At 37.9% G+C, this 17,507-nt stretch overlaps 1 protein-coding gene across 1 annotated transcript in view; it reads left to right on the top strand.

Annotated features, from left to right (window-relative positions):
• DNAI3 (dynein axonemal intermediate chain 3) overlaps window positions 1-17,507 on the top strand; it is an 85,235-nt gene that overhangs the window by 17,440 nt on the left and 50,288 nt on the right. Inside the window, exons 4-10 of the mRNA XM_006047532.4 lie at window positions 959-1,140; window positions 1,863-1,967; window positions 4,343-4,492; window positions 5,631-5,830; window positions 12,203-12,319; window positions 15,978-16,168; window positions 16,933-17,057. Coding sequence (XP_006047594.2) covers window positions 959-1,140; window positions 1,863-1,967; window positions 4,343-4,492; window positions 5,631-5,830; window positions 12,203-12,319; window positions 15,978-16,168; window positions 16,933-17,057 — 1,070 coding nt within the window. The remainder of the gene's footprint in view (window positions 1-958; window positions 1,141-1,862; window positions 1,968-4,342; window positions 4,493-5,630; window positions 5,831-12,202; window positions 12,320-15,977; window positions 16,169-16,932; window positions 17,058-17,507) is intronic.

Genomic DNA, 17,507 nt, shown 5'->3' with positions numbered 1-17,507 from the left:
GAACAGGGAGGGATGGGGTGTTTTAGGAAGGCAATACATGTTTAGGTTAGAGCCTAAAAGGGCAATAATACCTTCAAACCAAAATTTCACTTTTAAAACCTATCCTAAGAAAAGAATTTGAAATGTGATAAAACTTTATAAACTAGGTATTTGTTTGTAGAGTTGTTTATAATCATTAGAAACAAATTAGAAAAATAAAAGTAATGCTTACCAACAACAGAGTGATTAAAAACTATGCTACAGAATTACGCTAGTTTAAAATGATGCATTAGAAAAATTATATAATGTCATAGTAAAAGTCTACTGATATAATGGTAAGTACAAAAGGCAGGATTTAGAATTTCATTTAAGATACTATTAATATGTATGGAGTGACTGGAATGAAACAAACAATATAGGTTCTCTCTTGAGAGATACTATTATGGGTAATTGTTACTTCTGCCTTTTTATCTTTTTAACATTTAAAAAATTTTATTTCATTTTGGAGTATAGTTGATTTATGATGTTGTGTTAGTTTCTTCTTTACAAAGAAGTGATTCAGTTACACACATCCATATATCTATTCTTTTTCAGATTCTTTCCTATTTAGGTTTTTACAGAACGTTGAGTAGTGTTCCCTGTGTTAATCAGTAGCTCCTTGTTTGTTATCTATTTTAAATATAATAGTGAGTATATGTCAATCCCAAACTCCCAATTTATCCCTCTCCCCAACCACAGTTCCCCTTTGGTTACCGTAAGTTTGTCTTCTAAGTCTGTGAGTCTGTTTCTGTTTTATAAATAAATTTATTTGCTGACATTTTTTATAATGGACAAACTTACTTTTAAAATATGAACAATGATTTTAAAGTCTTTTAAAATTTTAACCAGGCAATTATTTAAAGCAAACAACTGCATATTTCCTAGTGTTCATATTTTAAATGGTTATATTTAATGTCTAAATTCACTTTGCCTTTCCCAGGTCATCCAGAAATTTATCCATTAGTGTTAACTACCAAGACCCAGGAAATATTTAACTGCAGAGTAGATGAAGATGTCACAGAAGAACAACCTTACAAACTTATCAAGAAAGAAGATATTTTTGCAGACTTTGCAAACAGAGCTGCAGTATCTGATTTCTACCCAGTCAAAAAAATTGTTCAGGTAGGTATGTCACCCCTCTTTATTTTTCAGCCTTACCTCAAGAGGTTCCTGATACATAATCGCAAAAGTTGGAGAGATTCTTGAGCTCAAATCTGACATTTCCCATTACCTTGGACAAATGCTATCTTGTCCATGTCTCTTTGGGAATCCTTCTCAACGACCCTTTGTGAAAAACAAACTCCCATCAGTGACAGATTGTTTTATTCCACACCCAGAAAAGCTCGTTCTTGCCCTATTTTAACTAGAAAGGGAACCTACTCTATTTTCCCATACTGCTTTGATTGTAAACATTCATAATTTTAGTCCTAATTTGTCTGCAAACATGCTAAAGAGTACAACACCAGATAAAAGGAATACTTCTTTTTTTCCTTGTTAGAAATAAAATTGCATGGTAAATTTCCCTGAACCCATTGTGGTTTTTATTTTTTCCTTTCTTTCTTAAACTTTTTATTTTGTATTGGGTTATAGCCAATTAACAATGTTGTGGTAGTTTCAGATGAAGAGTGAAGGGACACAGCCATATATATTATCCACCCATTGTGTTTCAAGAGCTTTTGTAAGTTAATAAAATAACTTTGCAATTAGGGGTTATTAACGATAGATTAGCACTATGGTTTTCTTCTACGATTGATTGATTAAAGAAATATTAATTTGGTGCCAATATCTGAATACACTGAATGACTGCTGAACATTAAGCTTCTCTTTTGATTATGTTTTTGTAGGAATATCCTGGAGATGAGCTTCTCCTTGTCTACGATAGAGACTTCAAGTATGGACTTAACTTCTATCTTATTGGAACTGAAGAGGGCAAGGAAAACTATTTAAATGTAAGCGCACCCTAAGTCAGTGCGACCTGCTGATTGGCAGAAGGAAGCACTACCTCTGGGGGTGGGGAGCAGACATGTCCACGATTATTCTTGTTCGGCTCTGATTCCCTGGGACCTAGAGGAGGTGAGCAGTAAGGGTGCAGTGAGGCAGCTAAGACATCTCCTTCTTTGCCCTTCACTTGCCCAATGAGAGTGGAAACAGCGAATCTGCTGTCAGCCATTCGTTGGCCTATATTCCTGGTTCTTCTCCTGCCATCTCCATGACTTCAGGTAAGTTACTGAACCTCTCAGCTGCAAAATGGTGGTACCAGTAGAGCTGTCATGAAGATTAAATAAGCCCAAACAGGAAAAGCCCTTTGTACAGCACCTGACACAAAGCTGGGGCTTCATACATATTTGCTATGATTATTCAAAAGCAAAAATTTGAAAGGACAACTTGGTCATTGGGCGGTTGAAGGGAATGGGGTGTCAAAGATAAGTGAAAAATAAAAGAATGGTAGTTTCCAAGGAAAAGAAGTCAATTCACCTTTGGGGTGTTGCATTCAAAGTAGTCATGAAAGGTAACAAGTTGCCTTCCAGTCTAGCATCCTCATGAGGAAGTGTAGTCAAAGTGAGGGAGACAGAGGAGTTTGCATGGTTGCCCAGTAGCAAGAAAAATAAAAGAACGCCATAGAGTTTTAAAATACCTAAGACTTTTTAAATTTGATATATTTGTTAGTCAACATTTTCAATTTCATTTTTATGGTTGTTTTTCTCTGTGTTTTAGTTTTTTATTATAGCAGAATATTTCCAGTGTATAGAAAGGTATACCCGATGAAACAAATATCTACACAGAATTAACAAATGTTAATATTGATATTTTATCATATTTACTTTAAAGTCTTTTGAAACAAAATATAACAGATAATGTTTCACTCCCTCTTACACATCCTTCTTAATTCAATTTTTCAAACATCTCTATAAGGAACTATTGTTCTAAGGTTGTTATCGTCTTTTGTTCAAGGTTTCATACTGTCACCATGTATGTATGTTCTACATATAATATATCATATTGCTTAAAATTTACATAAAAGTATACAACTCGTTTTGCAGCTTCTGTTTTTCACTGAATTGTAAAATTCTAGGATCTATTCATTTTGATACATTTAGACATCATATACATACAGATTGAGTTTGTTCATTCCAATTGTTTTATGAGATTTTATTTTCTGATTATTCCACAGTGTATCAACCCTTTCCCTACTGACATTCATTTAATTGCCCATATTTTTCACTATTAATGAATAAGGTAGCAATGAACAGTTATAGATCTATATCTGTATTTATATCCGTGTCTGTATCTCTTTGCACCTCTTCCTTGTGGACATCTTGGTTTAAAAAAACATTCACTCTTTATAATTTAGTGGATCTCATGTTTATTCATACATGTAATCCTCTTATCAAAAAGCATTATTAAATCAGAGAAAATTAGTTTTATATTTTATCAAGTTTTCGCATTCCATATTCTTCAATACTTTTTTCTTATCACACATCTTTTCCCTTTATTCTTCTCCTATCTTTTTCTTCTTTCAGCTTCCTATTTTGTCCTTAAATTCTTTCTTTTTTGCCCTTTATTCTTCCCTTTTTGGCTTAGTTTCCTTCTCATAACTGAACAGCATGAACCAACAAAGAAGAAAAATAATAAGGGAGAGCTTCATGAATTTATATAAAAGTAAAGTTTATTGCAAAAAAACATGTATAACTATAACCTAAATTTGGTTATATATGTGTGTATTTTCTGCTGAACTTATCTCTTTTAAAAAATTGAAGTATAGTTGATGTACAATGTTGTTAGTTTCAGGTGTACAGCAAAGTGATTCAGACATATATATATACACACACACATATATATATACACACATATACTTACATATATATTCTTCTTCAGATTCTTTTCCCTTATAGATTACAAAAAAATATTGAGTGTAGTTTCCGTGCTATACAGTAGGTCTTGTTGGTTATCTATTTTATATATAGTAGTTTGTATATGGGGCTTCCCAGGTGGTGATAGTGGTAAAGAATCCACCTGCCAATACAGGAGACACAGGAGACATGGGTTCGATCCCTGGGTTAAGAAGATCCCTTAGAGAAGGAAATGGCAACCCACTCCAGTATTCTTCCCTGGAAAATCCCATGGACAGAGGAGCCTGGCGGGCTACAGTCCAAAGGGTCACAAAGAATTGGATACAACTGAGCGAGTTCGCACACATTCACGCACATTAGTATGTATATGTTAACCCCAAACTTCTAACTTATTTCTCTTCCCTTTTCCTCTTTGGTAACTGTAAGTTTGTTTTCTGGTGATACATCTTAGAATGCTATTTATTTTATTCCAGCCCCCAGAACTACCAGAAGAACAAGAAGAATATAAAGATCATATTCCTGAAGAAACATATATTTATAGGCCACCTATTTCTAAACCATGGGTTTCTTTGGGCAGTGAAAAAGAAATCGAAGAAGAATCAGTTAAGGAATCTACAAAACAGGTCAGCAGCTTGAATATGATCTCCAGTTATCACCTCCCTAGAGCTGAGCAACACTTATTCCTGAGGAATCCATATGCTTTGCTATGTTTGCTGTGGAGTTATGGTTTTTCTTTTGATAGAAGAATGGTCACTGTCTTAGGTGGGTGTTACGGGTTGAATTATATCTCCTCCTGAAAGATAAGTTGAAGTCCTACCCTCCAGTACTTCAGAAAGGAAATAAGGGGAGTTTTATCCATTATGGCAGGGGTCTTTATAAGAAGATGGGGTTGTGAAGACAGAAACACCAGGAGAACACCATGGAAGATGGGGGCAGAGGTTGGAGTGATGGATCTGCCCCCAGGGAACACCTAGGATTGCTGGCTGTGTCAGCAGAAGCAAGGAAAGAGGCAGGGAACACATTCTCCCGCAGAGTCTTCAGAAGGAACCAACCCTCTAACAGCTCTTTTCCTTTTAAGTTGGGGTATAGTTGCTTTACCATATTGTGTTAGTTTCTGCTGTACAAAGAAATGAATCAGCTATATATACACACATCCATCCTTATTACAGACTTCTAGCCTCCACAAACAAGTGAGAATAAATTGCTGTTGCTTTAAGCCACCTAGTCTGTGGTATGTGATTACAGCAGCCCTAGGAAACTAGGGCATTCCCAGAGCAGCCCCTTCGAGGAGCAATTGTGTACAAGTGATTAAAGTGTCTCAGAAAAGAATGGGGGGAGCAGCAGGACAGAGACATGGCAGAAGCCTTGCAAGGGTGCACTCTTAGGCAAAAGTCTAGCAGAGGGAAGGCTTCAGCCTGCACCCCTAGGGAACTCTGGAGTGTAAGTTATACCTCAGAGTTGTCCCAAACTAAAGCAAAAGAGATGGGCTTACCTGTGTCTCCTACTGTCTATCCCTGGTCAGGATATAAACTGCCAGTCACTTCCTGTTCCTTGTGCCATCAGGCAAAGTGGCCTGGTAGCCCTAGAGCATCCTCCATGGAGGAGCAATAGGTGGTGGCTTTGGGAACCGAGAGCGCAAGACCTGGAAAGGTGCACAGAAATTACATCCAAGAGGATGTGGGCAGAGCACCAGTGCTGTCGACCACACATCTGTTCTTCTCCAGAGACTTTTGTCTCCTTTACTGCTCACCTGTGTTGCAGATTACATATATGATTTCTCGAAAACGAAGTGAATTTGGCGCCCCCGTTAAGTTCAGTGACCAGAACGCTTCCAGTGTGAAAGATGCCTATATTGAATGTACAGCCTATCCAGATAAAAATTTCACCCTTAAGCAACTTGAGAGAGATGTTGGCATGCAAGTAGTCCCCCAAATCAAGGAAACAAGTACTCAGACAAGATGGTAAGTATGAAATGAATATATATATATATTTTTTTTTTTCAAAAGCAACTATGGTAAAACCTGGCAGCATCTGTGATTACTGTGACAGAGCTTTATAATAGAAACTAATGGACAGTGAGGCCACATCACAGAGTAATCCAGCTCAAGAAAAACTAATTATAACTACCAATGCTTCTTAAAAATCTTACTAGGAAAATGATATACAAGTATATATATAACTGTATAAAGGGGCTTCCCCAGTGACTCAGCGGTAAAGAATGGGCCTGTAAAGCAGGAGACGCGAGTTCAATTCCTGGGTTCGGAAGATCCCCTGGAGCAGTGTATGGAAACCCACTCCAGTATTCTTGCCTGGAGAATCTTATGGACGGGGACCCTGGCGGGCTACAGTACATGGGCTCGCAAAGAGTCAAACATGACTAAAGCAACTTAGCACGCATGCAGGCTTATTTTTAGGATGAAAAAACTTTTATTTTGAAATAATTTTAGATCTATAGAAGATAAGCCACAAATGTTGGTTATGATTTTGAGACCTAGAGAAAGAGAAAACTGCCCAGAATTTTTTTAATGACCTGCACAGTTCCAGGGGGTGGTATAAGCAGAGTTCGCAAAGGACTAGCCCAGGTTGGGTGGAAGGAGTAGCTGAGGCAGAAGACAAGCAGATTCTCTGTGGCAGGCAGGAAGGAATTTTTTCAAGTTCTGAAGCAAAGAAGAGGAAATATTAAAGCTATTAAATAAGTTGAGCCAGTTTAATTTTTGAGAGCTTAGTATTGAAACTCCAACTAAAAATCTTAATTTATCTACTTAAAAAAACTGGAATATATAATGGAACTATATATAACCTTATCCTGTATTTTCCAAGTCTCCTGTAAATATATTATCACACTTTCATAATTAAAAAAAAATAAATTAAAAAAAAAATAAGATGAGCAAGGCAGTATGTATTGGAGTACAGAGGGGAAAAAAAGCCTGTAGTTGAGGAGATTGGCCAGAGTCATCTGTGTGTGTGTGTGTGTGTGTGTTAGTCGCTTAGTCATGTCTGATTCTTTTCGACCCTATGGACTGTAGCCTGCCAGGCAGCTCTGTCCATGGGATTCTCCAGGCAAGAATACTGAAGTGAATTGCCATGCCTTCCTCCAGGGGATCTTCCTGACCCAGGGATCAAGCCCATGTCTCCTGCATTGCAGGTACCTGAGCCACCTGGGAAGCCCAGATAAGAGTCTTCTATAATTAAACCTGGTCACAGGTAAAATGTGACCAGTGTCTAAAATAAAGTGGTGGCAGTAAACCAAGAAAGAGTGAAAAGGAGACATGTGTAAATACAAAATCCTAAAACTCCCATCATTAGAACCAACAAACAATTAGCTAATTTCTCTGCTTTTTTTTTTCTTAACAACAAAACTCTTCACAGAAGTTTTCCACATTTGCTAATTCTACCTTCTCTTCTTCCATTCTGTCTTAAGCCCACTCTAGTCTTAACAAGGTCCCCAAAGACCTGCAGTGGTCTGATTGCCTAATCCAGTTTTCAGATACCCTCTCTCTCTATTTCTCAGCAGTATTTAACATTGTTGACTGTTTCTTCTTCTTGGCTTATGAGCAATATTCAATGTACTCTTTTTAACTCACTGGCAGCTCCTTCTCAGTCTCTTTTACTGGATCCTTGTCCTCCTAACTTCTAAACATTAAAGTACCCCCAAATCTAACTCCTTTTGATGTTTTTTCTAACTACACTTAATCCTTGGGTGAATTTTTTAAGTTAGAGCACATGTACATCGATACCAGAGGTCAGGATAAGATGAGTCAGAAGTCAGGGAGTATATGGACAGACAGGCCAAACCAAAAGAGATGAAGAGAAAGACAAGGATTGGTAGACAAGGACTGGTAGTCAAGTCTTGGCAGACAATTAGGACATCAAAAATCATTAAACACTGACAAGTAAGGGTAAGACCGGAAGGAGAATGGTGATTCATTAGTACAAAAGAAACTTGGATTTTGAGACAAATTTCTTAGTCAAGCCAACTAGAGATTTCTGTTTACTCAGCCATAAAAAGGAATGAAATTGGGTCATCTGTAGAGATGTGGATAAATCTAGAGACTGTCATATAGAGTGAAGTGAGTCAGAAAAACAAATACTGTATATTAACACACCTATGTGGAATCTAGAAAAATGGTACAGATGAACCTATTTCCAGGGCAGCAATAAAAATGCAAACATAGAAAACGGATTTGTGGACAGAGCAGGGGAAGGGAAGGAAGGGAGGAATTGGGAGATTAGGATTGACATATAGACACTACCATGTGTAAAATAGATAAACAGTGGGACCCTGCTATAAAGAACAGGAAGCCCATCTCAGTGCCCTGTGATGACCTAGATGGGTGAGATGTGGGTGGAGTGAGAGGAGGTCCAAAAGGGAGGGGATATATGTATACATATAGCTGATTCACTTCATTGTACAGAAGAAACTAATGCAACATTGTAAAACAATTATACTCCAAAAAAATAAAAAGAATGAGTCAGCCAGGGTAGACTCAGGAAGGAACTTATGACAGCAGAGGCCCTAACCACAGGACTTTAGATTTAGTAGGTTCTCCATGCATGTTGAGTGATTATGATGGACAGTTGTTTCTATGTAGGTGGAGAGAAAACATGAGAAATAGCTGCAGATCTTGACCCACAAAGTGGAGGAAAGTGTGGAGGAGTGAATCAAAAGGAATTCAAATAGTTCACATCCACGTAACTTAGGAGAATGCTGGTACCATTTACTAAGATCAGAAATTAGGTGGAGAAGATGAGATATATGATTGTGATGGAAGAAGTAAAAAAAAAAAAAAAAATCAGAGATGAGGTTCAAAGATTAATGACTATGAAAATAAATGTTTACAGTGTTCTTACGGCATACCAGGCATTTTTCTAAGTACTTTGCACACACAACTCAGTTAATTCTCACAACTGCCATCTGAGGTAGACACTATTTCCATTTTACAAATAAAGAAACTAAAGTAAAGAAGTTAAAAACGAAAGCACAATGTTTAGAACATAATTTAAATTTTAAGCAGTAATGAGTAGATTTGCTGAGAAACAACAAAACAAATCACATGTTAAAAAGTGAGAGTGACTCAGTCATGTTGCCACTATGATGAAACCACCAGGAGCCGCATAATCCTACCCAGAGGGCCCTAGTGTGGATAAAAACCAAAAGGTAAATCTTGGGTTCTATCTGAACCCAAGTCTCTGGTTCCAACACCAACATTCTTTCTCTCTATCATCCTGTCTTCTGCTGTAGACACTGATCTAGGCAGGGAAAAAAGAAGTTACTGTTCAATTAAATATGAACAAAACTCTCTTCAGTACTCTTTTTTATTACTATCCATTAATATACTTGCCTTTCAGAGACATGTTACTGACATTTGTTCGACAAACACAGATTACATACAACCTAAATTTTTGGAGCACTTAAAATGTGCTAGGCACTGTTTTACAAGCTTTGCATCTATGACACATTCAATCCTTACCATGACACTGTGAGCTAGGGGACATTAAGAACTTCAGTTAGAGATTAAAACGCAGGCACAGAGAGGTTCAATATTGGGTTGGCAAAAAAAGTTCATTTGGGTTTTTCCATATGATGTAACAGAAAAACCCAAACAAACTTTTTCAGCCAACATGTAATTAATTAGCTCAGGGTCACATAGCTAGTAAGTGACAGAACCCGGCTTCAAAGCCAGGCAGCCTGTCACCAGAGTGCACTCTCTTAAGGACTGTATCACATGATCTTTCTACAGCCCCATACCCTAAGATCAAGGAGCTCACCCAATCTAGTGGGTGAGACTGACAAAGCCCAGAGGTATAATACAACGTATAATGTCCAGGGGTAGAGGCGAATACTGAGAGCAAACTGGCTGGAATAATTTCTCCCAGAATCCTGCTGTCATTACTGCCAAAATGTAAATTATTTCTGGTTTTGTATATTTAGAGCAGAGTTTCTCAACCTCAACACCACTGTCTGGATAATTCTGTCTTGTGGTGGGTGAGGTGGGGTGCCGTCTTGTACTCTCTAAGGTGTTTAACAGCATCTCTGGGCTCTATGCACTAGGTGCCAAAAGCACTTCCAGTTGTGACAACCAAAACTGTTTCCAGACGTTACCAAATATTCCTGGATTGAGAGGATGGGAGAGGGTCTCTCTGGTTTAGAAACTCTGATTTAGTAATTGTAAAGTAATTAGCCTCCAATTAAAATAAATAAATTTATTTATTTATTTATTTTTTATTTTCATTAGTAAAAGTTTTTTTTTTAATTTTATTTTTAAACTTTACATAATTGTATTAGTTTACAATATTGTATTGGTTTTGCCATACATCAACATGAATCCGCCACAGGTGTACACCATCTTTGTTTTATCAGTATCTTTTTATTATAAAATGCTTAAGTCCTTGTAGGAATAGCTAGGTTATGAAAAAGTCCAATTATCTTTATTTAACCATGAATATTTTAATCACTGAATCATTACCTTCCAGCTTCTGTTAAACTATTTCCACTGAAGAAATCTATGCCAGCTGGCGCATAGTCCCAAAAAATTTCTTTAGCAGCAATGTAATAATGAACAACTTGTGTCCCCGTAACGTCTGCTGGAGATTTTTGGCAATCCCTTACATTGAAGAAAGCCTGCATACTCTCTGAAAAATAGTAAATCTAAGTAGAGAATGTTATGAAAACATTAAAACATTTTTCTTAGTCCATATATATATTTTTTAAAACTGTAGCCAACAACATTGCAACTTCCCTTTCTTTTCAGAAATCTGAGGTATTTTATTTAAGGAATCTGTTAAAATCCTGAAATGTATGAAGCAAGTACAAGACTCAGGATGCCAAAGTGAATGTTGAGGAGTGGATATTAGTGGAGATTAATAACCAGCACTGGACCAACTCCTAAGGAATATGGTACCTGCCTACTGAGAGGAATTTGAGTCTGTTTAATCAAAAGTATCTTCCCTTATGGTTCTGAAGTTGTTACCATTAATTACTAGATTAACTAGTTGGCAGGCAGGAAGAAAACCAAGGCAGGTATGTTTCCATAAGAGCATAAGTCCTGTGTTTTGATTTAAGAGCAACATAAGTGGGAGTGGAAATTCATACAGACTTTTTGGAAGGTGATTAGGCAGCCTTTTTTAAAATTAGGAACACTTCCATTAAAAACTTTTGCTTCTTTCGGTTAGGCAAGGTAAAAATTTGCACATACATAAAAAGATACAAATAAAAAGTGGCTAGCTATAACACTGTTAGTGACTTAAATGGGAAAGAAATCCAAAAAAGAGGGGATATACATATATGTATATGTATAGCTGAATCACTTTGCTGTACAGTAAAAATTAACACAACATTGTAAATAAACTATGCAATAAAAATTTTAAAACTAAAAAAAAAGAAACTCTGATTTAATGAAATGAAGAAAGAATGAAAAACAAATGTAACAAAATGTTAATAATTGAGAACAGATTTGTGGGAAGTATGGGAAGGAGAGAGTGGGACTAATTGAGAGAGTAGCATTGACATATATATACTGCTGCTGCTGCTAAGTCGCTTCAGTTGTGTCCGACTCTGTGCGACCCCGTAGACGATGGCAGCCCACCAGGCTCCTCCGTCCCTGGGATTCTCAGGCAAGAACACTGGAGTGGGTTGCCATTCCCTTCTCCAATGCATGAAAGTGAAAAATGAAAGTGAAGTTGCTCAGTCATGTCCAACTCTTAGCGACCCCATGGACTGCAGCCTACCAGGCTCCTCCACCCATGGGATTTTCCAGGCAAGAGTACTGGAGTGGGGTGCCATTGCCTTCTCCGCATATGTGAAATAAATAGCTAATGGGAAGCTGCTATTAATATATAATATAGGGACCCAGTCTGGCAGCTCTGTTAGGACCTAGAGAGGCAGGATGGGGAGGCAGTGGGAGGGCATATATATATATATATATATATATATATATACACACTTATGGCTGATTCACGTTGTTGTATGGCAAAACCCAACACAACATTGTGAAGCAATCATCTTCCAATTAAAAATGTTTAGAAATGTTAATAATTGATGAATCTGGGTGAGGAGTGTATGGGAATTTCTTATACCCTTCTTAAAACTTTTCTGTAAGTTTAAAATAGTATCTAAATTTTTTTAAAATAAAGAACTTGCTGATTACATCAGAGAGAAATTCACAAATACTTTGAATGGCAGCTGGTATCTAAGGTAAGGAAAAAATTCAATATATAGAATTTAAATATAAAACAATATCCTAATATGGTCACAGAGAAAAATCTTTGACCTGCCATGACCTGTATTTGTCTTTGATCTAATTTTTGGTATTCAATTTCTTTTAATTTATTAGGACACATCCCAAAAATGCTACTACGCAATATTATCCAAGAGAATTTTTGGAAGAAGAAAAAGAGGCATTGGGACAATCAAAGACTTTAACTGAGTTTCTTAACAGTGTGTCTACAAGGTAAAAATTGTGTATTAAATTAAAGAAACATAAAATGTGTTTGTTTACTTGTAATAAGAGACCTTAATAAACAACTGCATACCTGATGTACAGGTAGAAAGTGTGAAGACAGTTCTTAGACACCCATGAACATGTGATACTTTCTACAGATTCTGTCTTCCTTTCCCTTCTATTGCTAAGCAACATCCTAGGCCTTCCAAGCTAGGGCCACACCAAACGGCGTGAACCTGGAAGGTATATACTGTTGAACATGTGAGGATGTTTTCCTAATGGCAAATTACCATTTATTTACCATGGTTTCTATTATTTAAGTCTTTTTCTTGATTTTTTTATGGGATTACAAAGATGGGGATGTTGTGGATGTTGAGGATGATTATCACCATGATAGGAATTTACAAAAATATATTTTAAATGAGAATCTGAATTCAGTTCAGATATAAATTTTGGATGTGCCATCCTTATCTCTAATTCCTGTGTTGCTGCACTCTTACTGGCTCTGAAAGAGAAGTGTCTTCAGAATGCCCCCTTCACTCATACCAGGGCGCTAGGCAGACCCTGAGGACTTCTAAACCGGAGAAAAAGTTTGAAGGTCTCATCAAGGTGATATCAGAGTTCAAATGAGTGGAACCAATGGTGGACAAGTCTGCCAGCTGTGCCAAAAGGTTGGGTTCCATTTTTTCCCCAAATTAAAGATTTGGTAGACAAATTCATACATAGCCCAAGTTAAGCTTTTTTTATTTTTAAGGAAACATTTTAAGAGTAAATGTCTTGAAAAGTCCAACAACTCTCAAAAAGTTGTTACCTAGAGAGAAGCTGGTTCAAATTTTCAGTATAATTATTCAGAAAGAGCTAATTAACTATTTTCCACTCACTCACAGCAAGTGTGCTATAGTTTTTCCTATGTGGACAATTAGAAAGAAACCAGAATACCTGAGGTTTCTTTTCCTTTCCACACAAAAATTCAGTAATTATTGAAAATTTTCCTAAGAACATTAAAAATGAGAAGTCTGTCTATATACAATCAATTTTGAGGGAATAAATGCTCTATAGCCAATTCTCAATTATGTACACTGCATATTATCTTTAGACTTGGACTTTTATTCTTCCCTTTCAGTTGCCATACTTACAAAGAGAGGAATAGTGAAGAAAGAGCTTGATAATTCCTTCCTTGAGATGTGGGATGGAGGAGCCAGAACTATAAGAAGAAAGAGGGAAAATTGGTACAGGAATTTTAACAGCCCTGGCCAAGAATAAAAAAGAAACCCACATAAACATCACAGCCATGCTTCCCACTCTAGAACTGTTTTAAGGTTTGGCTAATTTTTTAAAATTAAAATAAACCTTGTTTTGTTCTGGATGAGAACTCTTTTAGAAATGAGTTCCTTCCTTGTCATAGAATTTTGTCTAGAACAAACTAAAGCAAGCATTATTTGCAAAAGAAGAAAATGATCTGAGAGGAAAGTGAGAAACTTCAAGGGAGTTCAAAGCAACTGAGAAACATTCATCTTGAGGTTAAGAAAAAGAAAAAAACAATACCCATGGGCTTTCACTCAGGCTACAAGCTTTGCAAGCCTCAGATTCATCACAGTCAGGAACCACGTAGTACAGTGCAGGGAAATCAAGAAACAGGAAACCAGAGAAAAGATGTTGTCTTCACTTCTTCCTTGTGAGTTACTTCCCAGTGCAGGCTGAAACAGAAAGAAATGATTTTGAAAAATGCTATTAATAACAAATGCTTCTACTTGAAACTGAGTTTAAACCTTGCAGCTCTGGGTGTGAACCTGCCCTACACAGGGTGATTCAAACTTTAACGTGCATATGAACCACCTGGGCATCTTGTTAAAATGCAGGTTCCAACTCAGTAGATCTGGGGTGGAACCTGTCACTCTGCATTTCTAATAGCTCCAGGTCATGGTGATGCTGAAAGTTATTTGGACTTTCAGTCATTAGGGTAAAACCTTGGATGGCATTCTATTTGTGGGAAAGCTCCTAGAGGCCTTGGGAGTGGGCTGAGTTTTCTAGCCTAAGCACATAAAGGGACAGTAGACATTATAGCAACTTATAAAACAGGAACTTGTCAAGCTGAGTTCCTTAAACTAAGAAGAGTACTCAGATTGTTTTTCAAAGGAGCAATATTAGTACTTTTAGCAGGATAATTTTTCATTTTTTAAGGACTGTCTCATGCATTGTGGGAAGATTAGAAATAGAATTAAACACACTAGCACTTCCCAGACACTGTGACAGCTAAAACCACCACCCACACATGCATATACACACATTTCTAAACTCCAATCTGACTGCTGCTGCTAAGTCGCTTCAGTCGTGTCCGACTCTGTGCGACCCCGTAGATGGCAGCCCACCAGGCTCCCCCATCCCTGGGATTCTCCAGGCAAGAACACTGGAGTGGGTTGCCATTTCCTTCTCCAATGCATGAGAGTGAAAAGTGAAAGTGAAGTCGCTCAGTCATGTCTGACTCTTCGAGACCCCATGGACTGCAGCCTACCAGGCTCCTCCGTCCATGGGATTTTCTAGGCAAGAGTACTGGAGTGGGGTGCCATTGCCTTTTCCAGGTCTGGTGAGGTTTTTACAACCTCCAGACATTCTTTGGATTCATTGGAAAGTATATAACTCCATTGCTAACACTAGCAAGGGGGTACTCTTTCTACCTCCTTCTGATGTTTATGTCAGAAGCTTTCTCTATCTCCTTTATACTTGAATAAAACTTTATTACACAAAAGCTCTAAAAAAATAAATAAATAAATAAATAAACTCCAAGTCTTCCCTTGAGAAACTCTCATTTGTTGTTTTGAATTATATATATAGTATACTTATTATATGTATCAGTATAATAATTATATATAAATACAGTAATTAGTATACATGATCATTTGGTATTGAATATGGCTAAAAGAATTTGCTCTTTCTATCAATTTGGAATTTTCAAAAAGCAAATGAGATCAAGTTCAAAGTAGACATTTACTGAGAAGTTCACTGTGAAAAATAAAGGAAGAGGAAACATGATTGAGCAGGGAGAGCTTTAGACAAAGTCTCAGCCACCCCGACAGGGAGCTGCAGAGGAAGATGGCCTGTTGGAGGAGTCTGGCCCAGGGCAGAATCGGCAACCCTGGAGTCTGCAGCCTATGTGCTGTCATTGACCCACAGAGAGCATGACCTTGGCTGGGAAGCTGAGGCAGATTGTGATGCTGTTGGAGGCTATTGTGGGTTTCCCCGGTGGCTCAGTGTAAAGAATCTGCCTACCATGCAGGAGACGTGAGTTTGAGCCCTGGGTCGAGAAATCCCCTGGAGGAGGGCATGGCAATCCACTTCAGTATTCTTGCCCAGAGGAACCCATGGACAGAGGAGCCTGGGGGGCTACAGTCCATGGGGTTGTAAAGAGTCAGGCATGACTGAAGCAAGTGAGCACGCAGAGGCTGTCAGCTAACAGTATCCTGGCACTAGAAGTTCTGAGTAGCACACTGCCATGAATTTTTTTTCGCTTAAGTCATTTAATATTTCACAGGGGTGTTAATCGTTAGTTACGAAATACAACGGAGAACATTTTTTTCTTTCAGTATAAATGAAGCAGGAGGAGCTGCTGAAAGACGTATCATTGAATACTAAAATTCAACCTTTAATTCTTTTCTCATTTACAAAATAGTGTGGAAATAGCCCTACAGCAAAATGAAATCATGAATACATTTATTCATGACTGGAAATGCCTAGCAGAAGAAGAAGGCACCTTTGGGGATAAGACGGATACCCACCTGAAAGAGTACCAGTCCTTTACTGACCTTCACAGCCTAACCGAGAAGATGATCACCTGCGTCTCCTGGCATCCAGTCATCTACGGTGAGGCAGAGTCTTGACTGGGATTCCCTCCTGGGATGACATCAGAATAACCTGTTGCTTTTATATGTAAAGTTGCAAACTGGCTCACTTTAAATAAGACAGTCTCTATTCCTGAGTGCCTGTGCCTGCCAAGAGCTTTCTTCACCCTCTCTTCGTCTCTCCTCCCAGCTACCTTTTGGGACCACACTGTGGTCTGTACTTTATAAGATGAGGACCAGAGCTCCCACGTTGCCCAGCTGGTGTAATGCCAAATCTGGATTTGACTGGGACTTGTTGGGCTCCCAATGCTAGCTTCACTCCCTGCAACACTCTACCTCTCTGATTACTGGGCAAGATAAGAGACACATCTCCTTTAAAGTGCTCAGCAGCTAAGAGGGTAGGAATGTGCGAGGGCGGAACCATGGACAGAACCAGCCTTGCTCTCTTTCTTCCTCCTTTCCTGCCCAGTGTTGGCCCTCTCCTCACAAAAACAAACACCTTTTGTTCTTACTAAGTCTTCAAAGTGCACCATTGATTTTATGTCAACAGTCCATCTCAATGTGGACCAGCCACAGTCAAGTGCTAATAGGCAACAGTGGCTATTGGCAACCAATGTATTATTAGACAGTACAGCTCTAACAATACTCTTGGTCTCCTGTAGAATATTTTTACACAGGTTCCATTAAAATGGAAGCGAACAGTGACTATGTAGCAAAACAAAACCTAAAAACACTTCTCTGTGCACAATGGCTGCAGATTTTAATTCCCAGTTATGTTCCAAACAGGGCTAATAGCTGTGTCGGTGGCTGTACGACTGTCCTTTGAAGAGAGGGTCCACTTTTCTGGTAAATTATTGCTGCAACCATCACTGATTCTTTTCTGGAGTTTCTCCGATCCCATACATCCTCAGGTAATAAAGGAGAGTCATCCATATGGTCTAAAAATTTCAAATACTACTTTCACATATCTTAAGCAGTTTTAATTGCAAATCATTTTATAATCACTTAAGGTTGTAAACCCATATAAAGCTAGGCTTTCTTCAGAATTTTTTGTCATTCAATTTGAGCAAAACTCAAGTTTACACTCAGCTTATTGAAAAAGTTTATTGAACAAGTCAACATAGTATTTTAAAAAATATTGTAAGAGAAATGTTCAATTGATTTTAAAAGAGCAAACTCTTTTATGGGCTTTATTTCAATACTAATTGTTCAAACGCAAAGAGACTTTAGTCTCTCACTGAACTTCGTCAATTCCGAGGATCACCAGCAGGAGGTAGTAATGAGTAAAGATGACGGTGTGGGAGTAGTGGGGCGTGGTGGGGACTGCGGCTCTGGGGCGTGCACAGCCCATCTGTGGGGAC

Source organism: Bubalus bubalis, chromosome 6 (genome assembly GCF_019923935.1).
Source record: "Bubalus bubalis isolate 160015118507 breed Murrah chromosome 6, NDDB_SH_1, whole genome shotgun sequence".
NCBI classification, from domain to species: Eukaryota; Metazoa; Chordata; class Mammalia; order Artiodactyla; family Bovidae; genus Bubalus; species Bubalus bubalis.
The sequence above is the reverse complement of the archived record's forward strand: the minus strand, read 5'-3'. Positions and strand labels throughout refer to the sequence as shown.